The sequence below is a fragment of the Adiantum capillus-veneris genome, chromosome 5 (genome assembly GCF_014529385.1).
Source record: "Adiantum capillus-veneris isolate H3 chromosome 5, ASM1452938v2, whole genome shotgun sequence".
NCBI lineage: Eukaryota > Viridiplantae > Streptophyta > Polypodiopsida > Polypodiales > Pteridaceae > Adiantum > Adiantum capillus-veneris.
In genome coordinates this window covers 74,532,676-74,560,425 of record NC_140935.1, presented here as the reverse complement: position 1 = coordinate 74,560,425, position 27,750 = coordinate 74,532,676, and the positions used below count along the sequence as shown (strand labels likewise).

The window sequence follows — 27,750 nt, the reverse complement described above, 5'->3', positions numbered from 1 at the left end:
AGCTTAGGGCCCACACTACTGCGACATACATCAAGGCAGGTGTGACTAGTGTATCAAAAGGGGGCCTTTCATGCGAGGCTCCTCGAAGTATCTGGTGGCACTCTCTCTCTAGCAAGGCTAGGGATATCGATCTCTGGAGTCTTGTATCATGGAGAAGCGCTCGGAGGTGCTAGTAAACCGGGAGTAGACATATGAGTTAGTAACCTCCACATGCTCCCCTCCTAGTACGAAGACCCATCTCCTCGTGACTAGTCTCGATGTGTGGAAGATCATAACCCAAGGTTCATCGTGAGACCCTTCTGTGTGCAGAACTCATTGAGAGCATGTAGATTTTGCTCTAATCTTGACTGTTACTCAAAGATCAGTATGATATCATCAACATAGAGCATAATATGTAGTGGCATGCCTATTAGATCTGGTCCATCACAACCTCCATAGCTCATATAATCTTCCACCTCATCTATGTTACACATAGCTGTCGGCGGTCTTCGGGGACATGAAAGTGGAAGTGCAAGTATTGTGGGAGGGTCTACCAAAGTAGCGGTACGAGGCTTGTCTCACATATCTTAAAGCAAGGGGGACAAACTGCGGAATGCAAGATGATCCCATAAGCCCTAGCTGATTCTATTGTCCACAATTACTCCCTCATTCGCAACACAAGTAGGGGGGGAGGTTCTTCCACAACCGCACCCCCACCCTTTGAAGTTCCAATACCATCTTACCGCATCCGGCTTGGCGTCGGCCTCCAATTACCAATCAAAGAGGCCAAGGGAGTCAGACACAATCTTATTGCGGCAATCTGGCATTGGTGCTCATGGGCGTATGTCAAATCACAAATGAAAGTCGCCAACCAAGAGATTGCATGTACGGTCATAAATTGCAATATCTCCTTTAATGTTCTTAAAGCCAAACAATGGCACAAGATGGTGCAAGCCATTGCTAAAGTGGGTCCCTACCATGGTGATTGGCATGGTATAACATACAATGAGATGTACACAAAGGGCATCAATGAAGAGAGAGCCCGCAGAAACAGCAAGCTTCAACCCGTGCGTGAAGGATGGCCAAAATATGGATGTTACATCCTCTCCGATGGATGGAGTGATAGAAAGAAGAGGCATCATGAACATCTTAGTGTCTTGCACTATAGGCACATACTTCTTGCGAGTTGTTGACACGGGCAAGAAAGGGCAAAGAATATCGGGCAAGGCCATCTTTTGTCATATCTGGCAAGCTATCCTTGCGGGATGAATCAAGATCCATATGACACGCTCGCAGGAGCCTGACCGCAACACTAGTTACCCGCAGTTTTCCAGCATGAGCATTTTTTAGGGTTTTCCTGTAGGTGTCGTGTGCTGCTCCAGAGCGTCTCCGAGTGAACTACGTAGCATATGCATTCAGCAGCATGTTTCGGAACTCGATTCTGAGTCCAGACGAGCAAGTTAGAGCATTTTCGAAAACCATTAAAATTGCATTAAAATCATAGGCTAAAATCATTAAATCAATTCGTTGGAAGGCAAACTTAAATGAGTCGGCCAAATTGATTTATGCATATAAAAGAGAACCTTAGCCAATGCATTTTCTCACGATTCAACAAGCAGAAGTGCGTTTTCACTTCATCACCCTCACGTGAAGAAGCAGCCCGCGCACAAGCATCTCAGCAGCCCGCGCTTCGCACACCCGCAGTCCGCAGTCTCGCGCTCCGCGCACGCGCATCAACAGTTTTACAGATTTCAGCCCGAAAACGCAGCAATGTTTTCAGCAGCGTACAATATACATAATCAAGCATTCGTACGTTAGGTAACCTTGTACATCTCTATCTCATTCTCTCGCATTCTCACAGTCTTATTCCGCACAGTAGAACACACACACACACAGAGAGAGAGAGAGAGAGAGAGAGAGAGAGAGAGAGAGAGAGAGAGAGAGAGAGATATTATACATTGATGCAGCTCTTGTAGCTCCGGAATCTTATTTTTTGCGATCCATTCTCGGAGTTTGGCAGACTTTGTGCAGAGACATTATACATCGGGAGCGAGTTCTCACAGAGGAGATTGAGCGGCAGCCTCTCATGTGGAATCCTAGGGTTCAAGCTGCAGAGGGTCAGTAGCTAGGATGTCGCACTCATATTGATTGGGCAGCTTGGGACAGAGGCCTTGTGACATCTTTACAGACATGGCTATCAGCTAGATGCCTGGATGTAGATTTGTTGGCCACGACTTACTCTATTGGCAGGGGTCTAGTACTGCGCAGGATTGATATTGATGCTGCGATTCCACAGTGTTGGATTGATGCTGTCACACTGCACAGATCCTCCTGTTGTGACTCAGTCATTCCTGACAGGGTGGTGGGCCTTCTTCCGGACTAACTCATTCTCCACCATCTTGGGCTCGTTGGGGTGATTTGTTCTTTGTGGTTCTTCCTCATTTCAGATTGCTACATGTAGATTCCCCCCCCCCCCCCCCCCCCCCCCCCCCCCCGGTGATGGCTCTTGGCATCGTATACACGTTGGTGCCAAAGGCAAGGTATACTGTAGATCCAAAGATTGAGATAGACCAGATTGATCTTTGGACTTTATGGATTTGGGAGGGGCGTCCACTCTTGATTATCATGGGATCTTGGAAAGTGGTCATTCTTTGAGTACTCTGTTCTGATTGGCAGAGCCATATTTCTTAGACAGGATCACAGACAACCTACTAGATTGCGTGCCTGGCTTGATGCTGGCCTGTCCCATGCATTCACAGGTAGATTTTGGAGCCATATTTGGTCGGGAGGGATTAGTGGCAATACTTCATGTGGATGGTAGCTCATGCGGGTTTGCCGGTTGGGACTTGGTCAGCACAGATGGGTCATGATCTACTTGTATCTGATGCATTGCTGTCACGGGGACGTGGCAGCTGTTAACTATGTCACGAGGACGTGGTAATTGCCAACTTTTGTTGTTGGTTTTTGAAACGAACAAGGGGAGGGGTTCTCTCAGCTATATAGACCGCCTACAGATACGCGTCGGACGAACCACCCGACCATAGCCACCATCCGGTAGCTCCCCCGTGCTGGGGCCAGTGTCCGAGGACGTAGGCGTGCACCTCTAAGACCGGGTGTCCCATACCACCCGGCCTCACCTCCTCGAGGTGACCTCGCGTACTCCTAGCCTCGCGGGCTAACCACTGGCACTCTGCCAGTGGGGGTCGATAACTGCAAATGAGGACTTGGCCTCCCTTTTGTAATAATGGCCAGCCACATTGGCCGGGTTCACACTACGTCCGCCCGGACACTGGACGCCCATCCCGATGGCATCTAGGCTAGATCCCCTCTCCTGTGAGCGGGACATAACATACTTCCCCCCTTAAGAACCATTGATGTCCTCATCAATGAAGTGGGGATACTGAGCCTTCAAAGCTCTAACAGGTTCCCAAGTAGCAAACCTTTCAGATTGACCCTTCCATTTAATTAAGTACTCGTCATAAGCCTTTTGACGTGAATGACGGGTACGATGATCTAAAACTGCTTCTGGCTCGCGAGGAATATACTCAGTTTGCATATCTTGCCATACATTTTCCTCGATAGGCACAACAATGTCGGCTTCGCCCAGTTTCACTTTAAGGCGGCTGAGATGAAACACTGGATGTACACTAACATCCGAAGGAAGAGCCAGTTTGTAGGCAACTTGGCCAATTTTCTTTGTGATCAAGAACGGACCACAATATCTAGCTGAAAGCTTATAATGCTTTCCCGTTCGCATAGTTTTGGAATCCTTGGGTATCTTCATATAGACCCATTGTCCCACATCTAGAGTCCTTGGAGACCTCTTTTGATTAGCATAAGTAATGACTCGATCACGAGCCGTTCTTATACTATACTTAGCCAATTCGAGCATTTCCTGCATGTCATACAGGAAATCACGAGCTTGGCGTTCCTTGACTTTCTCTAGCAATCGGGGATTTAGGCTCGAATCCATACATCAGCATGAACGGGCTAAATCCAGTAGCAGAATGCTTGCTACTATTATAGGCAAACTCTAACTGTGGAAGATACCTTTTCCAGTCAGATTTCCTATGAGAGACATAGGCTCTCAACATGTCCTCTAACGTCTGATTCATCCTCTCAGTTTGTCCGTCGGACTCAGGATGGTCAGAAGACGACATACTCATCTTCGTCTGAAGGTGAGCAAAGACATCTCGCCAAAATCGGCCAGTGAACTTAGTATCTCGATCACAACTGACTATATCTTCTGGCAGACCATACAGCTTATAAAGCTGATCGACAAATAAAACCGCCAACTCATGGCTTTTTATTGTCGACTTCGTTGGTATGAACTTCGTCATTTTTGTGAGTCTATCGACCACAACCCAAATAGCGTCATTGCCCCGATTAGTGTTTGGCAAACCAACGATGAAGTCCATGGAAATACTCTGCCACTTGGCATCTGGGATTTCCAATGGATGTAGTAGGCCAGCTTTCGTAAGGCGCTCTGTCTTATTGACCTGACACTGAGCGCATCTTTTCACATAGCTCTCTATTTAAGAGCACATTCTTGGCCAATAGAAATATCGTTTGACCAAAGCCAAAGTTCTTTGGATGCCTGGGTGCCCAGCGCTAGGAACATCGTTGCATTTGCACAAAATCCTTTGTCGATCTCATAGATTTCCTTCATGCAGACTTTACCATTTCTAAACAATAGTCCACCTCTAATGGAATATTGTCGCTGTCTCGTCTCTCCAGCATGACTCACTTGGGTCTCCGGACCACCCAAGCCTATATGTGAGTCATGCCCCGCTTCGACCTCGTTCCATATCTTGCCAAAATGGCCATCGGAACGACATAGCCCTCGGAGAGAGAGAGAGAGAAATCCGTCACCATAGACAAGGCATTAACCTCAGGAATCCTGCTGAGTGCATTGGCAACTTGATTGTTGGATCCTTTTCTATAACGGATCTCAAAGTCAAACTCTTGCCTAAGCTCAACCCATCTAGCCTTCCGGCCTCTGAAATCACCCTGATCACAGATATAGCACAAGGAGTGATGATCTGTCCATGCAACAAACGTAGAGCCATACAAGTAGTCTGCCATTTCCTCAGGGCGTGGACTACAGCGTAAAGCTCCTTTTCATACGTTGGATAACGTATCTTAGCGTCAGAAAGCTTCTTACCTCCAAACGCAACAGGACATCCTGATATATTGCCGCACCAATAGCATAATCACTAGCATCCGTTTCAACCACAAACGGTTTTCTAGGATCCACAATGTGCAATATTGGCGTAGTATCACCAAGTGCTTTAGTGTCCGAAAGCTCTCGTCGAGACGCTCATTCCAGACAACAGGGGGATTACCTTTACGATGAGGACCCGAAGTCTTCGGCCCTTTCACCCCTCCTTTTAAAAGTTGCGTAAGCAGAGCAGCAACTTTAGAGTAATCCTTGATAAACTTGCGAAAGAATCCAGTAAAGCCTAAAAAGGACTTTTACTTGGCGTACATTCTTCAGAATGGGCCAATTTCGCACTTTATCCAACTTTTTCAGGTTTGACGCGAATTCCATCGCGAGTAATGATGTGCCCAAGTACAGAAGTTCTTTCTTAAAGAATTCACACTTAGAAGCCTTAGCGTAAAGCTTCTCAGTTCTCAGTACTTCGAGAACAATGCGTATGTGCATTAGGTGCTCAGACAAACTTCGGCTGTAGATCAAGATATCATCGAGAAATACAACAATGAAGTTTCCTATAAATGGTCTCAGCAGATCATTCATCATCTGCTGGAATGTAGCTGGAGCATTGGTCAAACCAAAAGGCAAGACCAAAAACTCGTAGTGACCATAACGCATATGGAAGCCTGTCTTAGGAATATCTTCCAGTTTGATCTGTATTTGATGATAGCCTGATTGCAGGTCTTATCTTCGTAAATTACAACGCTTCGTGGAGCCGATCTATCAGATGGTCCATGCGCGAGAGCAGATACTTGTTCTTGACAGTGAGCTTATTCAACCCCTTGTAATCCACGCAGAAGCGTATAGTCAGTCATGTCAACCAAGGCAATGTCAACGCAGAAGCGCATAGTCAGTCATGTCAACTCGAAATCAGTCATGATTTCTCGGATAAGGTTGGATTCATCGGAATCCCCAAGTTGAACAGAAGAACATGAAACATTTTTACGAAATTCAGTGACAGAAGTACCAAGCACTAATGAATCAAACCAAGCAGATGGTACACATTGATAAAAGTCATCATCAGAAGACTTTATTTCTTTATACATTTCCAAAGCAGTAACAACTGGTATTGCAAAACCATTATTTACAGACTTCTGATTACAAAGCGACACAGATATATGAGGCATGTTCTGCTTAGCAAAAACAGGAGAGTGATGTACATAGTCTATATACAATGAGTCTTGTTTATCATAAAAGCATGGAATTCCTAAAATAACATCTGCTCTGTCCAGGCGCATGATGTGGAAATCCAGGTTCTCTTTGTAATCAGCTAGCTCGAGCGACAAGTCTAGAACTATCCGATTCCATACATCCGTATCCACGCCATGAGCCATCTTCACGCGATACTCATGGTCATTGTCCCACGTCCGCAGGTTCATTTTCTGCACCAATTTTACATCCACAAAATTGTGTGAGCTTCCATTATCAAGGAGTACGGTCACGTCGTGACCATTGATCTTCCCGGGGAAACGGAGAAGATCGTGCTTACTAAACACTTTGGTGCTAAAAGTACATTTAGTGCATGAACTATGCGCTAAATGATGGATTTCAACTTGAACAACATTAGAGTTACCTGAGATCTCGTGAATTTGAACCGAAGGACGACCTTGCGGTTTCTGTGTCTTCTTCTTCTTGGGGCAATCCTTGATTTGGTGACCCGTCTGGCCACATCCGAAGCAAGCCCCTTTCTTCACTGCATCAGCAACTGAAGCATCTCTGGCTTTCTTCTTCTCCTGAGAAGATCTCGGCGGTGATTTGGACTTATGCTGGAATCGGGGTCGCTTCCTCGAAGCACCCTCACCGGATTGATGGTGTACAATTCTTTTCTTCTCATAATTCGCTCCATTTATCAAATGGAACGTCCTTGCCTTTGCCGCTGCATCCTCAACGTCAGTCGGGGCTTTATCCTTAATTAAGGCCCAACGGTAGTCCTCATGCAATCCCAGCAGATACATGTGCACAGTGTGCGTAGGATCCACCTTGCATAAGGTGAGCGCCTCTTTGAAAGCTGTCGTATATTTATCAAAAGATAGAGTTTTCATCGAAAGACTCTGCAGTTGCAGAGGCTTTCAAAGGGTCCATTTTTGCGAAATCCCTCTTGAATTTCACACAAAAATCAGCCTACGTCGTAGGCTTCTTTGTCATGTCGCGCCACCAGGTAAGGCGTCTTACTGCGCAGATAGAGAGGAATCGTCTGAATCATCCGTTCATCATGCTCCCCATGGAGATCAAAGTATGTGGTCCACTGGTGCAGCCAGTTATTTATGGCCAGTTCCGTACGCTCCTTCTCTTCCCTTGAGAAATTTGTAGTTTTGTACGGAATCGTGGCAGTCGGACCATCCTGTGAACGTCCAAAAGCAGCAATCTGCATCCGCAATTGCTGGAGATGGATTTCACCCTCGGAAATACGCGCAGTCGTCGACTGAGCCATATTTTCGAGAGTAGAGAGTCGGGAACTGAGTCTCTGCACGACCCCTTCGAGAGAGGCCAAGCAAAGGTTCGTCTGAACGTTCGCGTTTTCCAGAGCGGTAACACGCTGGTCGAAACTTTGGAAAGTACTTGTAATCCATGTGTAGAGAGCATGTGTGAATGGAATTTGGATGTTACCTGGTGCGTCGTCACGTTGCACATCTGAGTTGGAGGAATCCATGGCAAAGTGCGTGAAAAACTGGAAAGTTCACTCGAAACCGGGCCTTTTCTGCACTTTTCGGTCGCAAAAAGTTGAAGTTCGAGGAGCTCTACGCGTTGGCGTGAGTGTCTAAAGGCAAGCAGGTGGTGGCGGGGGTGTGAGAGCGCAAGCAGGTAGGAGAGAGCAGACGCGAGAGAGGAGCAGGAGAGAAAAAAAAAATAAAGTTCTCTGTAAACTTACAAGTCTCTGTAATTGAATTTTTAAGAAAACTCAGGTTTCAGACTTATTAAAAAAAAACTTAAGTGTCCTGGCCCTTTTAAAATAAAAGAGGCCACTTAAATAAAGTCTTAAGTGGGTTAAAAAAACCCAACGCATAGAGAGAGGCAGCGTTAAAAAAAATCGAACGCTTGGAGAAGTCTGCAACAGACGCGTGGAGGGAGAAAGGATGCGCTAAGGCTCGTGGCTGCTTTTGTCCCGGCTCATGGAAGGCTGCCCACATAGGGGCCAGCACTGCAGTTTTTTTGCCACGCGAGATTGCTTTTCCACATTCCCTTCCTCTGTGTACAACCAGCGCAAGATTTCCCTGCCACTCCTCTCAGAACCCCGCACTGGGAGAGGTAAGACTCTCTCTCTCTCTCTCTCTATGCTTCGCACAGAGAACTTACAGAGAGAGGGACTTACAGAGAGATTTGAAAGTATACCATATGCTGAATTTTAATCTAAAGCAGCAAGTTAATGATAAAATACATTGATTTTCATTGAAAACCAGTAAATTCGGTAAGAATCCTCTGATTTTCAACACTCCCACCTATTAAATTGCCGAATTTTGTGAAAAATCAGCAAAAGACATATTAAGTTTCACCTGCAAACATACTCATGAGAAGAAAAACGCACGATTTCAGCGGTTAATTACTAAAAATTACGCGAATTCGTGGTTCCCCAACTCGAACCGATCCGTAGGTGTGCACATAGTCTCTCGTGCAGCCAAGCCGGCTTTGATACCATGAAATGAATGAGGGGAGGGGATCTCCCAACTACATAGACCGCCTACAGATATGCGTCGGACAAACCACCCGACCATAGCCACCATCCGGCAGCTCCCCCGTGTTGGGGCCAGCGTCCGAGGACGTAGGTGTGCAACTGTAAGACCGGACGTCCCATACCATCCGGCCTCACCTCCTCGAGGTGACCTCGCTCACTCCTAGCCTCGTGGGCTAACCACTGCCACTCTGCCAGTGGGGGTCGATAACTGCAAATGAGGACTTGGCCGCCCTTTTATAATAATGGCCAGCCACACTGGCCGGCTTCACACTACGTCCGCTCGGACACTAGATCCCCTCTGGGCTAGATCCCCTCTCCTGTGAGTGGGACATAACAGTTTCTTTCCAATGGGTTTTGTTTTATTTTTGAGACCCTCTTCTTCAAGTAGCAAACCGTCGGACATTGTATGGTCAATGTGAATGGTAGTTTCACCCGCAGACGGGAAGTGGTCGGCACTGGAATTCGTATAGTAAGAGGATGTCTAGGCTCAGAGCAAGATCATATAGGTCCCCCCGTCGCACTTAGCAAGTTGGTGGATACTAGGGAGTGAACTCAATAAAGGCCTAAAGTCAAGGTGTGACTACCAACGGAAAGTATCCGATAGTTGGGCCACATTACACTTTTGGATGCGGTCCCAATGAGGATAGATGGTCAGATGACCAGTGGGAGCCCAACGGAATCATTTCCTAAAATTTAGGAAACTGCTATTCTGGGCCGCGAAATGTGTTCGCGTCATTACCTCCGGTATGACTAGGGGAACACTTTACAACTCTGCCACGAAGTCAATTGGGCGACCAGCCGGGAGATTTTTAGGCGGCAAACTTAAAACGGGCAAATGCTTATAAATGCGCCAAGTGGCAGTTTTTCATAAACTTGTCTCATGCAGAAAAATGGGCGCTGAAGTTTATGCTGGGAGAGGCCTCCTTTTGCATTTTGTCACAGGTTAAGAGCTATGGAGTGCTTCCTTTCCCCCTTATGTACAGTGCGTGCCAAGAGTGATGCCCTACACGCTACGCATTGCTCTCTCTCTCCCCTATGAGCAGTATGTTATGCCCCTCTAGTGGGCTTTTCATTTGACCAATGTACAATTATGTGGGTTCATGCGCGATTGTTGAGGCAAGAGCCTCTTGCACAGGTATTGGATTAGCTAGCGGCTAATCCCCCGCAGGTACAGGTGAATTCGAAGAGGTTTCACGTGAGAAATCTTGTCCGATTCAAAGGGCAAGTAGCCCTACAGGTGCGGGAGCTCGAGGTCTTGCTACATATGTGACCGGCTTGCGAAACGGAGACCAAAACAGGGAATTACAGCCTGCTGTGTATTTTTGCAGGTTTAGGGTTTCGGCCCTAAACGGACCCTAATACCCCCAGGAGGTTCGAGGACGCGAGGGGACCGTTGTACAGGTGATCTGGCGCATTTTCGGGGCAAAAAAGCAGAGAATTCAGCGTGCTGCAGATTCTCGCCAGGTTTTGCAAAGTGTCCGTATACGTCGGGAAAGTCATCTATTGCGTGGGGATATTGACTGTGAAGCGTCCTCGTACAGTTATGCTACCGAAATTGGGCTAGAACAGGTGTTTCTTAGCCTAGATTGTGCGGGGCAGCTCGTAGGAGATCACAGGTTTTATTCCCTCTGTTAAAGAATAAAGAAATACCGAAAGGGGCGCCAATTTTGGGGCCTACAAGTTGTCGGGTCTGCTCGGAGCATTCTAGCTTCTGAGCCGTGTGTGTACTTAGGTGTTAATCCCCATTACAGGTTACCTTTGCAAAGTACTCTGTGTGTGTCTAAAGTAAAGAATTTCGGGTTAAAGCCAACGCCTACCGCCCCACGGACCGGTTTCATGGTTCCATTGCCGGGATATCAATCACTTTTTCCTCAAAGAGTGAGCCTCGGTTGTTTTGGGTAAAGACACAGAGTGCATGAACGCGGGATTACACTATGGCCGACAAGGGGAAGGGCATTATGGACGAGGGTTTCTCTACAAAGGACAAGCAGGAGATCCCTATGGTTTTCAAGATTGGCGAGAGCTCACGGCCACGTGAGTTTGTACCTTCTGTCAATGTGAATGTCCCTCCAGTAGTACAGGGCTTTTTGACTGGGCAACTTGAGGATGATGCGTTCAAGACTCAGTTAGTTGCGGCAGTGAATGTCTTTTCGCAGTTGGTGCAGAATCCAAGGTTTATGGAGTTCTTGCAAGCGCCACCATTGCAACAGCAAAATAGGCAACCTACGCCGCGTACGGAGCTTGTTGAGGCTCAAGCCTAGGTACTTCATGCGGCTCAGGGGGATAGGGAACACTCGCATGTTGCGGAGTCAGGGGCTCCAAAACATGTTCCTCCTGTCCTTGAACAGGTGGCTAGAACGCCTATTCCACAGGTTATGCCAGTTCAGTCCGCCACCTGTTAGGTGCAACGGAATGAATGTTGTTTTTTCTCAAGATTAGTGATCTTTATTGCTCAAGGTTCCTTTTAGTTCTTTAGGGAAAGAGAGAGCTTTCCGTCTTGTAGAGTGCTGTGGTCACGAATAAAGTGAGTGGAGATTGTGCGTGCAAGTGAATGAGACTGAGAGAAGGAGAGAGAAGAGATACGACACCGAGAGGTTGTAAAACCCTCCTCCGAAGGCCCCACTCTCGTCGGCGAGAGTGGTCTAACTTGATTGCACAAAGGTTGTACAATGCGTATGCAATGGACTGATGCAATGGGACTGTGCCGGTGACGACGACGACTTGATGGCTGAAATCTGGGATCTTCTAATCGCTGAATTCGGGGACTGTTTCGGTGGCTGAAAATGACTGTTTTGGCTGCATTTTTATGGCTGAAAATGGGGGAGCATCTGCAACCAACTTGGGGGGAATCTGCTACTGTGTATAAGGCTGAAAATCTGCGTGTATTCTCTGTCGTAAGGGCTGAGAATCAAAAATGCTGATGCTGCTGCTGAAATTGCTGATGAAACAAAAAATTGCTGATGAAACAAAAACACTAAGTGCATCTGCTACAATTAGGGCTGCAAATGAAAAACGCTAATACCCTCTCCTAGCGTTAGTGGTTCCTGCTGGTCTAGAGTGCTGGCGAGGATGCATAGGTGAAAACGCTAGGGCTCTGTGTTGATGGCGATGAAGCATTTGCTGAAACGCCAAGTCTTGGGGAGGTACTGTTGGGGAAAACCAAAACGCTACCTGCTGCTGTGAGAGGAAACGCCAAGGTTGGGGGGGGGGTCCCTGTGGGTTCTGCTGAGAAGTTGCCTGTTGAGCGGGAAGCTCCTGTTGCCTCTTCTGCCAGAAAGTGTGAACTTTGGTTTGCTTATATATTAACTTAGCAAAATTGCCCTACCTACTATTGTAGGAAAGTCACTTAAAAATAATAAGTGAAAATCCCAATAAATAGGAAAATAGGCTAAATGCATTGGAAAAATCCCCTAACTGATGCTAATGGATTATGATGGGATTTCTGATGATCATGCTGTGTGCAACCGGAGGATATGCATCTATGCTAAGTGACTGGGCATGCACGGTCTACGAATAGATTCACAAGAGTGTCAGATCACTGCTAATCTAACTTGATCGGACTGACTGAACCCTGCTATGGTGTAGCTTGTCCACGGACACATAGGGTTGGGATGTGTCACGTGACATCCCCTCCTTTTCAAAGTGAGGTACTGGTACCGAACTGTATGGCGTCGAGGGAGATCGCCAACAGCATCCGGAATCCTGGAAGGGACTCTTCGTCGGCCCACTCTGATGTGTGGGTCGTGCGGTACTTGAACTTCATAAAGGTCTGCACCGCTTGCTTCTTTGGGCCGCGCCGAAAGCGACTCAAAGTCTTTTGTGGCTCCTGTGATGCTTCAACTTCGTCTAGAGTCATGCTTCTTCCATCTTCAAGAATCTCCATGGTTGAAAATTCCTGAAACAATCTCCAACACAAAACCATGAACATACCCATTCCATGTATAGTGAAGGAAAAAAATCTTGTCTTCTCTAAAGACTGTGTATGCAATGTAGATGAACATAGAGACGGAGTTACAACCCGTTCATCAAACACATGCAAACAATGCGGTTGAATCTTTTCTGTTTGATCGAAATCAATCAACTGTGGCAAATCACAATGGAAATGCCCATGCTTGGTGCTCATACTATCATGTGCTCTTTCTACAACTGTGTCATGCCAAGGAAGAGACATGTACTGCGACTTCCTTACATACAAACTTTTCAACTTTTCATGAACAATCCGCATACATTCGTGCTCATCCATGAGAGAAACGTGCTCAACATGCAATATGTTATGCCTAGTAAAAGGGATCGCATAACGATGCTGACTAAAATACAGGAAACCGTCACGAATGAAACACTCGAACAATGCGTGCGTATCAATCATGCGAACACATAATACTTCCTGTGATGGTTCTTTGGACCAAGGCTCGAGAGCCAAGATCGCTTCTTTGGGATCTATCGAATCGTCTTGTGGGGGATCTGAGGACCTCGACTCGAAAGCCAAGATCGATTGTTGGTGATTGATCGAATCTACAACGAGGTTAGCTTCGCTAGAAAAGCATCAACTAACACATCATCCTTGTGAACAATCACATCTTCTTCATGCAGCTCATCCTACTTGTGAGAAATCACATCTTGATCATGCAAATCATCATGCTTGTCATTGTCATCCAAATCATTATGCAAATCATTGGCATCCAAATCATCATGCTTCAAATCATCATGCAAATCATTATCATTCAAATCATCATGCTTCGCATAATCATGCAAATCCCGTGTGTCATGCTTTGGAGAAGAAGAGACTGAGAGAGTCTCCTTTTTCCGATTCTGTTGCGTCTGTGCCTGAGCTTGAGAAAAGAGTTGCAATAACTCTTGCATTTGTGCTTTGTTCTCGCGATAAAATTCTGCTTCTATGGCTGCCCTTCTTTCTTGGTACTTCCGCTCGATGGCTGCCATATCTTCTTCGTAGGCTTTTCTTTCTGCTTCTCTTTCTTGGTCCAACTCCTCCATAGGAGTTAGTGCAATCTTTGTCGTAGATGGGGAAGGGTCGGAAAAACCTCCTGGTGGGGAAAATTCTTCTTCGCCTCTCTCATGCTCATCACTTCCAAGCGAAGTATCCAATCCGCTTCGAGTGATGACCATTCTGCAATCGTGGGTTCTTGTGGGTTCTTGTGTTCTTAAGTCCACGAGGGACTTGGGTTCTTGCGGGTCTTGGGTTCTTAAGTTCACGAGGAACTTGGGTTCTTGGGGGTCTTGGGTTCTTGAGGTTTTCTTTCGCTTGCAAATCGCGTTGGAGAAGGATCTTCTCTTCACCTGAGTTCTACCCTTTTCTACGGGCGCACCCCTTGGCGGCCTTGCGCTCACACCAAGGTTGCTTTTTCCCACCTCACGTCGATTGGCCGGCCGCTAAGTGACGGTCCGCTCTCAATGAGTGAAAAGAGACACAAGGGGAGGCTGGACAAGCCCTTCTTTCTTGGGATTCCTGTCACTCTTCAACAAAACACGATTAGGAATCGACACGCCAAAGCGAACTTGGGTTCGTGCGATCGCAACAAGCAAAAAAATTCTTGTGGTTCTTTCCTTGAGTAATGTAGAACACTTCCAAAGCTCTGATACCAGTGTTAGGTGCAACGGAATGAATGTTGTTTTTTCTCAAGATTAGTGATCTTTATTGCTCAAGGTTCCTTTTAGTTCTTTAGGGAAAGAGAGAACTTTCCGTCTTGTAGAGTGCTGTGGTCACGAACAAAGTGAGTGGAGATTGTGCGTGCAAGTGAATGAGACTGAGAGAAGGAGAGAGAAGAGATACGACACCGAGAGGTTGTAAAACCCTCCTCCGAAGGCCCCACTCTCGTCGGCGGGAGTGGTCTAACTTGATTGCACAAAGGTTGTACAATGAGTATGCAATGGACTGATGCAATGGGACTGTGCCGGTGACGAAGACGACTTGATGGCTGAAATCTGGGATCTTCTAATCGCTGAATTCGGGGACTATTTCGGTGGCTGAAAATGACTGTTTTGGCTGCGTTTTTATGGCTGAAAGGGGGAGCATCTGCAACCAACTTGGGGGGAATCTGCTACTGTGTATAAGGCTGAAAATCTGCGTGTATTCTCTGCGGTAAGGGCTGAGAATCAAAAACGCTGATGCTGCTGCTGAAATTGCTGATGAAACAAAAACGCTAAGTGCATCTGCTACAATTAGGGCTGCAAATGAAAAACGCTAATACCCTCTCCTAGCGTTAGTGGTTCCTGCTGGTCTAGAGTGCTGGCGAGGATGCATAGGTGAAAACGCTAGGGCTCTGTGTTGATGGCAATGAAACATTTGCTGAAATGCCAAGTCTTGGGGAGGTACTGCTGGGGAAAACCAAAACGCTACCTGCTCTGCTGTGAGAGGAAACGCCAAGGTTGGGGGGGGGGGGGGGGGTTCCTGCGGGTTCTGCTGAGAAGTTGCCTGTTGAGCGGGAAGCTCCTGCTGCCTCTTCTACCAGAAAGTGTGAACTTTGGTTTGCTTATATATTAACTTAGCAAAATTGCCCTACCTACTATTGTAGGAAAGTCACTTAAAAATAATAAGTGAAAATCCCAATAAATAGGAAAATAGGCTAAATGCATTGGAAAAATCCCCTAACTGATGCTAATGGATTCTGATGGGATTTCTGATGATCATGCTGTGTGCAACCGGAGGATTGCATCTATGCTAAGTGACTGGGCATGCACGCTCTACGAATAGACTCACAAAAGTGCCAGATCACTGCTAATCTAACTTGATCGGTCTGACTGAACCCTGCTATGGTGTAGCTTGTCCACGGACACATAGGGTTGGGATGTGTCACGTGACACCACCTTTCGGAGCCAGCATGCTGTCTTGAATGGACAGGGAACTGGATACCAGGCCATGCATCCAGTTTTTCCACCACCCACGGTACATCCTGGGTATTTCGGGGGTGGATCAGTGTTCCAAAGTATGTCTGGTTATGCGCCTAGAAGTCAGTCGTACATGCCAGGAACAGTGTTCGGGGGTATGCAAGGCATCATGCCAAACCCCATGTATGGTGGTATCGGCATGCAGCAAGGTTTTCATTGCAACCAGAGCCAGTTTGGGGTGCCACATGGTCATTTTGGCATGGCTGGTTTTTCTGGGCAGCAGCTAGATATCGCACCTCTGACGCAAAATGTCAATGGCCAAGATGTGCCGATCATGCCTACTACAGTGCCCATGTTGCAGACCATCCCTTATGACAACTTGGGGACACTAGAGAAGCCGAAGGCTTACAAAGAAGGTGGTGCAGCTGTAAAGTTCAGTACCTTCAGTGGTTTCGAGGATAAGACAAAGGCTCTTACCTTCCTCATGCAATTTGATACAGCATATGCAGGAGGGAATTTTACAGAGGCCTCGAAAGTCAGGAAAGCTGCCACTTTCTTAAAGGACAATGCGCTCATGGACGACATTGTTAATGCAAGGATAGGCACCCGCCACTTGGGTTTACTTCAAGCAAATGTTTGCATCTGCTTGGCTGTCAAATGAATTTGAAGCCGACGTCATGACAGATTGGCACCAGCTTACATCAGCTTCGTGCAAGAGCTTGCTGGAGTACAATAGGAGGTTTTGTAAAGCGTTACTCTCAGTGACCTCCTACAGATTTGTGCCATTGACAGAGCAGATAGAGAAGTACTGTTGTGGGTTGCCTGAAGGGCTTCGCGATTACTGTACAAAGATCAGAGTGGCTACCCTCATTCAGCTTATGGAAGTTGCGAACACTGGGCTTGCCTTGTTGAAAGGACAGGACAGTGGATTTCCGAGCAACGACAAAGGAGGGCAGCAAAAGAAAAATTCAGCGAAGAAGCCGTTTGTGAAAACGGCTTTTGATGCGTCACAGGGGTCAAAAAAGGCCACCAAAGACAAGGATTCAGCTGGGACTTCTGGAGCGCAGGCAAAGAAATAGAAAAGGAAGCCTTTTGTGCGCAAGTCGCTCGAGGAAAAGAAGGTCCTAATGGTTGAGAACAAATGCTTTATATGCGAGCAGCCTGGTCACTTTGCTATCAATTGTCCACAAAGGAAAAGACCAGCTGACTCAGAGGATAAAGAAGACCAGAAAGGTAAGAAGCCTAAACCCACGACAGGTTTAGTGCCAAACATGGTGGGTGATAGGCCCAACACAGATGCCAGTGAGCTATGCAGGGCATGGGGTAAAGTTAGGGATCACACGACACTCATCTTCTTTGATCCAGGTGCCAAAGCCAACTTTATCTCACCAGAGTTAGCTATGAAGCTGGGCATCAGAGCTGAAGAGATGGGGTACACAGCAGAGGTAGGGTTGGCATGTCCTGGCCACTCAGAGTGTGTTACTCCCATCATTGGAAAACTGCGTCTGCATATTCAGTCGTATGTGGACACAGAAGAGTTCTACATCATGCCGCTTGAAGGTTGTGACGCCTTGTTGGGGATCCCGTGGATGTTCCGAGTGCATGGAGTCTTGGATGCCTACAACAAAAAGATCACCGTACAGCATAGGGGCAAAACTCACATCTTGGATGTAAAGCTTAAAGGAGAGTCAGTCCCTATTGTATTTGCTTTTGCTATCACTTCTGTAATAAAGAATCATCTTTTTGTGTACTTGATTTTTGCACATGATGTCTTAGATAGTGATCAATCAAATTTATCTGTGTTAGATAAAGAAAGGTCAGCATTTTTGAAAAAGTTTAGTGACAGTTTTTTTGATTCATTACCGTCGCAATTGCCGCCAGAGAGACCTGAGGACCATCGGATAGATTTGGTGCCAGGGTGTAGCCCACCAAAATAGACCTCCCTACAGGGTTAGTGCGGCGCAGCAGAAAGAGATTATGGGCCAGGTTGGAGTTATTAGAGAAGGGGCTGATTCAGCCTAGTTCTTCACCCTGTTGCTCCCCAGTGCTCCTAGTGCAGAAGAAGGATGGCTCATGGCGCATGTGTATTGATTATCGTGCGTTGAATAAGAGTACCATCGAGAATAGGTTTCCTATTCCTAGAATTGATGATATTCTCGATCGTTTAGAGGGTGCTGCAATTTTCAGCACGATAGACCTTAAGAGTGGGTACCATCAGATTCATATAAGGCCAGAGGATGTGCACAAGACTGCGTTTAGAACAACATTTGGTCTTTATGAGTTTCTAGTGATGCCGTTTGGGCTAAACAAATGCTCCTTCCACGTTCAACTGAATGATGGACCGGATTTTCCGCTCGCATCAACAGTTTGTTGGGACGTTCTTCGATGACATGATAGTGTATTCGAAGAATGAAGAGGAGCATAGGCGTCACTTGGCCATTGTGTTCAAAGAGTTGCGCAGTCACAGGTTAGTTGTCAATCCTAAGAAAAGTGAATTCTTCCTTGAAGAGATCCACTTTCTTGGCTACATAGCCTCAAAGGATGATGCTAGAATGGATCCCGCAAAGGTCGAAGCTATCAAGACATGGCCAAACTTGAAGACTGTGCACGACGTCAGAAGCTTCTTGGGATTGTGTTCCTACTATAGAAGGTTTATCAGAAATTTTGCAGAGATAGCATCGCCTCTTCACGCTTTGCAAAAGAAAGAGATCACTTTCAGATGGACCCAAAAAGAGATTTCAACTTTTAGTCTCTTAAAGGAAAAGTTGACTTCAGATCCAGTTATTGTTTTGCTAGATCTCAGGAAGTCATTTGTGGTCCAGTGTGACGCGTGTGGCAGTAGCATCGGAGCAGTGCTAATGCAAGATGGACGGGTAGTAGCTTAGGAAAGTCGAATTTTGTAAGGGCTAGAGAGGACTATGCAAGTCTATGAAAAAGAGCTCTTGGCCGTGATTCGTGCGCTTTCTAGCTGGAAGCGCTACCTCTTAGGTGCTGATTTTGTTGTCCAAACAGATCATCAGACCTTACAATACTTCTTGACACAGTCAAAGTTATCCGAAAAGCATATGCGATGGGCAAACATTCTTTCCATGTTCCACTTCCAGATTATGCATGTGGAAGGCAAGAAGAATGTTGTGGCTGATGCGTTATCAAGAAAGCCACAAATTTTACCTGTGTCAATTCCTTATCATCATGAGCTATATGACATGAAGGAACAGTATACTGTTGATGAAGATTTTGCAAGGATCTTTGAACAGTTACAAGAGGGGCAACATCACGAGCACTACCTCCTCAGAGATGGTTTTATGATGATGCATGACAGACTTTGTGTCACTACGCTACTGCGACATAAGGTCACGGAAGAGAGTCATGTCCCACCGTATGCAAGGCATGGTGGCCTTGATGCAACAGTTAAAGCGGTAGAGACATTCTCCTATTGGCCTACCTTGAGGAGAGATGTGGATGCCTTTGTCCGAGCATGCATAGTTTGCCAAAAGGTGAAGTTTGACAGGCAAAAGGCACCAGGGTTGTTACAACCACTGCCGATTCCGGATAAGCCATGGGAAAGCATTGCTATGGACTTTATCTTTGATCTTCCAAGAACGCCAACAGGGAATGATGGTATATGGACCATTATCTGTAGGTTCAGCAAGCAGGCCCATCTTATCCCTGTCAAGAAGAAGATAAAATCCGATCAGATGGCACACTTGTTCATGTACAATGTGTTTTAAGTACCATGATATGCCACAATCGATTATCAGTGATCGTGATCCTGGCATGACCAGTTTAATCTGGAGAGGATTGTTTGAGAATATGGGCACTACGCTGAAGTTCTCGTCTTCATTTCATCCACAAACTGATGGACAATCAGAAGAGGCTAATTCTACTGTCTTAGATCTGCTGAAATGTTATGTGTCAGATAATAAGGGCAAGTGGAAACAGTATTTGCCCATGCTTGAGTATGCGTACAACAATACGGTGCATTCGTCCGCAGGCAAGGCACCTTTTGAGATTGTTGAAGGCGGCAAAAAGGTTCCTCCCATTTTGCATACGAAGGACAAGATCTTTGAGGCAGATCGATATGTTGAGAACATGGATGAGATGTATAAGAAAATTAAAGTTGCCTTGGAGAAGACTCAGACAAAGCAGAAAAAGGCTGCTGATCGTCACCGTCGTGAATTGCTACTATCACCTGGTGATTGGGTTCTGTTAAGGTTCGAAAAGGCAAGGTTAAAGAAGATGAAGGGCAAGGAACGGCTATTTCCTAAGCTCAGCATGCGTTACTATGGGCCTTTTCAAGTGCTTGACAAGATCAGCGATGTGGCTTACAGGTTGAAATTTCCTGATGCATGGAAGATTCATAATGCGTTTCATGTGAGTCTTCTAAGACCCTTCGTGGGTGATGTGCTAGAAGGTATGCTAGATGAGGATCAGCTAGAAGTTGAGGAACTTGATGAGATCCTGGTATTTGAGCAAGTTTTGGCACATAAGGACAGAAAAAAACAAGTTGCAAGACGCTATTTGGTGAAGTTCAAAACTATCGGCCTATGGATGCAAAGTGGATGGAAGAGCATGAACTGTTAGAGTCACCAAATGTATTGCAGCTTTACCTTGAAGCCTTTGGCTTACAACCTACTTATGCCCCAACCCAACGTGTGCAAAGGAGGGGTAATGATAGAGCTAGTACATCAAATGTACATATGAATTCAGTGTAATAGATGGAAATGACAAAAGTATGAAGGTCTCATTAAGTCATTTGTATCTATGTATTATGACCTTTCTTGCGGATACATGCAATGATAGCACAAGATCATCAGTGGCGTGTATTTATGGTATGCAATCGAGGACGTTTGCGATTTTAAGGGGGGGGGGGATATGTCACGGGGACGTGGTAGTTGTTAACTATGTCATGAGGACGTGGCAACTGCTAACTTTTGTTGTTGGTTTCTTTCCAATGGGTTTTGTTTTATTTTTGAGACCCTCTTCTTGAAGTAGCAAACGGTCGGACATTGTATGGCCAATGTGAACGGTAGTTTCACCCGCAGACGGGAAGTGGTCGGCACTGGAATTCGTATAGTAAGAGGATGTCTAGGCTCAGAGCAAGATCATATAGGTCCCCCCGTCGCACTTAGCAAGTTGGTGGATACTAGGGAGTGAACTCAATAAAGGCCTAAAGTCAAGGTGTGACTACCAACGGAAAGTATCCGACAGTTGGGCCACATTGCACTTTTGGATGCGGTCCGAATGAGGATAGATGGTCAGATGACCAATGGGAGCCCAACAGAATCATTTCCTAAAATTTAGGGAGCTGCTATTTTGGGCCGTGAAACGTGTTCGCGTCATTATTTCCGGTATGACTAGGGGAACACTTTACAACTCTGCCGCGAAGTCAACTGGGCGACCAATTGGGAGATTTTTAGGTGGAAAACCCGAAACGGGCAAATGCTTGTAAATGTGCCAAGTGGCAGTTTTTCATGAACTTGCCTCATGCAGAAAAATGGGGCTGAATTTTATGCTGGGAGAGGCCTCCTTTTGCATTTTGTCACAAGTTAAGAGCTATGGAGTGCTTCCTTTCCCCCTTATGTACAATGCGGTGCGAGGAGTGATGCCCTGCACGCTACGCACTTCTCTCTCTCCCCCCTATGAGCAGTATGTTATGCCCCTCCTAGTGGGCTTTTCATTTGACCAATGTACAATTATGTGGGTTCATGCGCGATTGTCGAGGCAAGAGCCTCTTGCACAGGTACTGGATTAGCTAGCGGCTAATCCCCCGCAAGTACAGGTGAATTCGGAGAGGTTTCACGTGAGAAATCTCGTCCGATTCAAAGGGCAAGTAGCCCTACAGGTGCGGGAGCTCGAGGTCTTGCTACAGATGCGACCGGCACGCGAAACGGAGCCCAAAACAGGGAATTACAGGCTGCTTTGTATTTTTGCAGGTTTAGGGTTTCGGCCCTAAACGGACCCTAATACCCCCAGGATGTTTGTGGACGCGAGGGGACCGCTGTACAGGTGATCTGGCGCATTTTCGGGGCAAAAAAACAGAGAATTCAGCGTACGTCGGGAAAGTCATCTATTGCGTGGGGATACTGACTGTGAAGCGTTCTAGTACAGTTATGCTATCGAAATCGGGCCAGAATAGGTGTTTCTTAGCCTAGATTGTGCGGGGCAGCTCGTAGGAGATCACATGTTTTATTCCCTCTGTTAAAGAATAAAGAAATACCGAAAGGGGTGCCAATTTTGGGGCCTATAGGTTGTCGGCGTTTGCTCGGAGCATTCTAGCTTCCGAGCCGTGTGTGTACTTAGGTGTTAATCCCCGTTACAGGTTACCTTTGCAAAGTACTCTGTGTGTGTCTAAAGTAAAGAATTTTGGGTGAAAGCCAACGCCTACTGCCCCACGGGCCGGTTTCAACTGCTCACTCATCAGAGTCACAGAGACACTGCCTTTGGACATGTGCTTAGGTGCAGCCGATATGGAGATCTATTTGCCTACTACTCTCTTGTGTAGGCGTTTGTCAGGGCTATGTTACGTGGGGCGTTGTATCCTGGCTTTTGCAATTCATTGGCCCACACATTTTCTTTGAGGGGGAGGCCGCAGACCCGTTTATCTACTCGCCGCTGGGACCTACTATGCTGGATCACTCTCCATGATTTCAACATCAGCTTGTGATGTTGTAGACCAGAGCAAGGAGCCTATTTTTGCCACCATAGCTTCTATTACACTGTGGTGTATTTGGAAGGCTCGTTGCATGCATGTTCTTAGTGATGAGCCTTCATCCGCGACCGACACCTTGCGTATCATTTGGTCAAAGCTGCTGCGCACTCTACGCAGTTAGTGGGATGCTTCACAGGGAGATTCTATAGTAGCAGAGCAACGGAGATTTGATTTCATTCGTAGTTGGGGGTGGTCTACTCAATTCTTTCACTTTTCCAGTGGCTTTATGGTATGGCACTATGTTGTGCCGGTGTGGTTGATTCTACATGCATCACATCAACCACCTTGATTACTTGATTTTGTAGACCATTTTTGATTCGTACTGCCCTTAGTGCCAGGCCCTTTGGTAGCCTAAGGGAATGCAGTACGTCGTAATATAGCCCTGGTTTCATGAAACGCCATACTAAAACCTTGGCTGAAATAGTGGTTTTTTTAATGAAAATTTACCCTACAAATTCAAATTTAGCCGTGTCGGTCTCACATTTCGGTTGGTTCTTGTCCAGGGGTGAAATGTTCTTGGGTGAAACTTTGCGTTTCAAGGTGAAACGTTTCAGGGGTGAAACGTTTCGTTGTGACGCTGGGACTCGACTTGGAGTGTATTGATTTTTTTAAAAGAAAAGGTGCCCAAACATTGGGCACCCTTTAAAAAAGGCCCGTGGATGAGGTTTCTGACTACATTGAGAGCGATGGTGATAGAGGTGCACAGTTGGCAGGGACATGGATTCCACTTTTGTTATATGCTGATGATGTAGTGTTGATCTCCGAATCTCCAGAGGGAATGCAACGTCAACTGGATGCTTTGCATAGGTTTGCCCACAAAAGTGGTTTGTCTGTCAACCTTGGTAAAACCAAGGTTATGGTGTTTAATACCACCCCACAGTGGATCAGGAGGTCAGCACCTACATTCACATACGGCAAGGAGACTATGGAGTACACAGATGCTTACACTTACCTTGGAGTGGTTTTTAGCGGACCTGCATTCTCACTCAGAAGAGCAGCAGAGACCAGACTGACTAGAGCCCACGCAGCACTGGGTAGATTAGAGAAGATGTGTTCACCAAAAATCACCTCGATTGGAGAAAGTGAGCCAGGAGGGTGATGGCGACGTTGCCCCAGATGTCAAAGCTAGCCCAATGGGCATTTTTAAAAGGGTGCCCAATGTTTGGACACCTATTCAAGGCTTTTTTAAAACGAAAAAAAAAACTATAGAACAGAAATTATTAACGTGCACACACGACCAATGTTCATCAACATTTACTGAATAAACGTCTCTATCGAACGTTCCTATCAAAGCCTCTAACATTTAGAAACAAAAAAAACATACCTACTTCTAAATCCTTGCAACATTCCAAGGCATTATAGCACATTTCAAATGCCATCTCTCTCGGGGTAGAGGGCCCTTGAGAGGGTTAGTTGGGGCCCCATGCAGTGTCCGTCTCTATCTCTTTCTATCTCTAAAGTGTTTGCAAGTAAAGAAGTCTAATTGTGAATCATATCAAAGAGTTCTTTGTTACGTTTTATTTCCGCTTTCCTAGCTTAGTCTAGCCATAGGCTTTCTTCATAGCAGCTCTAACCAAAAGGGTTAGAGACGTGTAGTGGCGGTTGATTGAGCTATGCGGGGCTTTCCAGATTTCTACTCGTTAAGCCTCTCTTAGGACAGCCAAGTGTGACAGTAATAGTGTGCAGGTTATGTATAAATAGATGTATAGGGTCTTCAAGTAAAATGAGCAGACACTTTTAGTTTTTGTCAATTTCAAAAAATAAGCAACGTTTCTCCTTTCTCCAAACTTTTCCTAACGGTCAATGTCTCAATTGAAATAGATCTGAGTTTAATCTATCCCAAATTTGCCATCTACTGCATAGAATCATCCAAAATTGCCAAAATTGGAGCATGTGTTGCAAGCTGTTCTTTCCATTTCTGGACTCATTGTTGTTTTCCCAATATCATTTGTTTTTGTGCAGGGGATGCAAGCTTGCAGACCCGACCTTTACAGCCCTTAATTGGTCAAATGGATTTATTTTTTGAGGGTCGAGCCACCCTAATGAAGGAGCTTGCAGAACGGATTGATATTTATTATGACTCTTTTTGCTCTAGTGCATTAAGTAAGGATGAAATGCTGTTTATAGTTCTTCAGGGTCTCGCTGGAGTGGGCAAGATGCGTTATCTTTTCGAGATAGCAAACCAAGTTGGGAAATGTATTGATCAGCACAGGGCATTAGCCAAGCTTTACATTTGCGGAGCAGTGCAAAGTGTGTACATCACCTTTAATGGTGCATGTAGTGGTCACCAAAACCCTATTTTCTCCATGCTGCTTTGAAAGATATGATTCTAATATATGCTGGTGCAGGTATTGGTGATCGGAAACCCCATCTTTTGCATGACGATTTTATCCAGATGATTCAGTGTCGTGTGTGTTTTGAAGCTGGTCAATCTTTTATGAGAGCTTGTGTAGTGTCAGAGATAATGTATGGTCTACCGTATAATGATTTACCCCGTGAGACGCAGGAGAAGATAAAATAAGCAAGCACAAAATCGATCCTGCAAGATGTGTACGCTCACATAAGGGAACAAAACCTACCAGATAGTCAGCCTATAGCTCTTTATCTGCTGGTGGACGAGTCTCACAATGTTTCTCATTTAGTTGAATCTTTAGGTGGGAATGGGGTTGAATTTTTGGAAGGCATGTTTTCCTGGGTAGGTGCTAGCATGACTTCTGCACGAGGGCCGTCTTTCGGCAAGGTGTACAATTTATGCTTCATACCTGTTCTGGCAGGGACTGAACTTCCAGTAACAGGTGGAAGGCGGGGGATTTCCAGTTGGCTTAAGGTAAGCAAAACATTGGCTCCATTGGACTTGGCAGAAGCAGTAAACGTGTTAAAGCAGTCTTTACAGGACCACCGATTTCCAGAAGTTCAACAACAGCTGGAGATACTGCTAGAAGATTGCTCGTGTCTCCCAAGGCTCATCTTGTACGTTTACAGAGGATGGCAACAAGCAAAGGGTACAAATCTGCCTGTTGACCAACTTGTTTTACACCTGAGGAATTGGGTGTTTATGATGACAAAGCAGTGGGTGGATACTATCACAACACAGAACCAGGCAGTAGTCAAGCGAATGGTTTTACTTTGCCTCAGTGGGGCTGTTGTGGAAGAACGTCTGCAGTCGGAGGTGTTTGCGTGTGAACAGGGATATGTGTATGCTGAGACAGTGCCTAATGGGTGGAGGTATCACAGCCCTCGGCTACTTGTCCGTTCTATTGCTGAGCGCATCAATGTTCCAGCACGATCACTGCCTTTCTTACCTAAGCCTGCAAAAGGGGATGACTTGGAGTATGCATTTTTAGATATTTTTCATGCTTCGTTACTCATTTACAAAGACAAATGTGTCCCTTTGAACAAGCTTTTTGTAGGAGCAGCAGGGGAAAATGAACTCCTTGAGATGGAGTTCAAAATTAGCTCTGGGGTTCGTGAAGTGGAAGATCGGTATCAGTTCTACATTCCAAGGGAAAAACAGTTTTACTATGCAGGTGATAAGCGCATGGAAGGGCAGGATGGACGTTGCTATTACTTTCCGCCTTGTGGGCTGCATAATCCTGACTATGCTGTACTTTTCAAGTGCCAGAAAAATTCAGTCGTGACTGATGCGAGGATTTTTCTTCTTAATACTAAAGACGTAGTGTACGAGTTTTGGATTCAATTGAAGGGACAAGATCACCCAATGGGCAAGGAGGAGGCTGAAAAATGTTACAAGGCTGCATTTGATCCCAAGTTCAAGGTTGATGGTAGGATAAAGATATATGTATTGTGCAACACAAACGGCTTTTGTATCCCTGATGTACAAGCAATCACTCCAGAGAATGTGTTGCTCCTGGACCTTGCCCATTTTATGCCAGAGTTCATAAGGAAATCCCGCTTCTGCTAGGAGGTAGAAAAGAAAACGTTGCTCATCTCGATTTTTTATAGAAACCTTACGTTCAGCGTAAGTTTTCCTTGTTGGATGTTCGTGGGTTTTACTTAGATGGTCAGCTTTTAACTCTCTGGGTGTGGATGCCCAAACCAAACCTCACGAGACCTCTACTGTTGAGACTCTCAGACTGATGATGATGAGTTAAGAGATGAAAATAACTTGAATGGTGATGGAAGTCCAGGCTGGGTGTATACACCACACACAAAGTATTTATGATGTAGGGATAATGGATTTTGATGAGAGAAACACAACTTGTCAAGCTGAACAACTAGTTAGCTTTTTTCAAGCACTTGTCTAGTTTGAAAAGTATGACCAGCTGCTAGAAAGTGTCCTTGTGGGACCCGTAAATGTTGGAAATTATCGGTTTGTTTTTCAGGTGAGCTGCATGTTTGCAGTATTCAGAGTTTACTGTCTGTGGTTGTATTATGAGTTATACAGGACAAAGTATCATTTCTCCCCAAATCTCATGTTGGAAAGTGTCTTGACTCTTTGATCATAAGGTTTGCATACTCTTGTTCCATAATTCTGAATATAACTCCTGATTCCATGCAAGAGCTGTATATCAATAATAACTAATAGCAGAGCTCGTCCAAATCTGTATGCATTTGGAGTTTGCTTTGACTATAGTGAAATTTTTGAAAAATAGAAAAAAATTTAATAAAGAAGGTTACCATGGTGCCTGTCCGAGGGCAAGGGTAATTTTGGCTTGGAGGTCCTTCATATCTATATTTTGGGAATTCCATTATGGTCTTCATGCCCTTGAGAAATATGCTAAAAAGATTGCTTGGAGATCCTTAGTGTATATCTTCTAGGGATTTGAAAACCCTTCATTCTCTTTGGTGTAGTTTTCTTGGTATAGAAAAGCCAATGAACAGGAAAGGAAAACAAAAAGAGAATTCTTGTCATGAGTGACTAGTGTTGACATTAGGATGCTTGAAGTAGTACAAGTTGTCAGCATCTGCATAGCCTAAATGTGTGGACGGAGGATCATTCTAAAACAAGGGAGTCTATTCAAACATCACAATAAGGTAGGTAAAGACAATAAAAGGAAGTTGATGAGCCTTACGTATTGCTTGCCCAAATTCTTGTCGTACAACTTGTGATTTCTATTGCTAAGCATGGTGCAATTTTTGGTAGTATACGGATAGAGATGTAGACATGGCATATTTGCGTTGGAGAAGCTTTTTGGCATCAGTTATTGAGAGCCATTAATTTTTGGTGCTTTTTGGCACCAAGTTAAAGATATCGAATGCTTTTGTGTAAGTGTAGAAGTAACACTTTATTTCGCACTTTACAATTGAGAAAAAGGTATAGTGTTGCGAAACTACTTGTGCAATAAGAGAGAGTTATATTCGTGCCAATTA

At 45.5% G+C, this 27,750-nt stretch overlaps 1 protein-coding gene across 5 annotated transcripts; it reads left to right on the top strand.

The window, feature by feature from the left end:
- Positions 1–1,573: 1,573 nt before the first annotated feature.
- Positions 1,574–26,861, top strand: LOC147457539 (uncharacterized). Of its 5 annotated transcripts, XM_086512413.1 has the most exons (4): positions 1,574–1,797; positions 24,382–24,767; positions 25,194–25,246; positions 25,313–26,861. In XM_086512413.1, the coding sequence occupies exons 2-4, from the start codon at positions 24,743–24,745 to the stop codon at positions 26,339–26,341; spliced, it is 1,107 nt and encodes a 368-aa protein (XP_086368539.1). In that variant the 5' UTR covers positions 1,574–1,797; positions 24,382–24,742; the 3' UTR covers positions 26,342–26,861. The 5 variants fall into 5 exon arrangements, with proteins under 5 accessions (XP_086368539.1, XP_086368538.1, XP_086368537.1 ...); XM_086512412.1 differs by having other exon boundaries at positions 24,382–25,246; XM_086512411.1 differs by having other exon boundaries at positions 1,575–1,797; positions 25,194–26,860.
- The last annotated feature ends 889 nt before the right edge of the window (positions 26,862–27,750 follow it).

What these genes read in the sequence shown, in the direction of transcription:
- LOC147457539 (XM_086512409.1), top strand. Translation starts at nt 25,103, where the DNA reads ATGTTTTCCTGGGTAGGTGCTAGCATGACTTCTGCACGAGGGCCGTCT.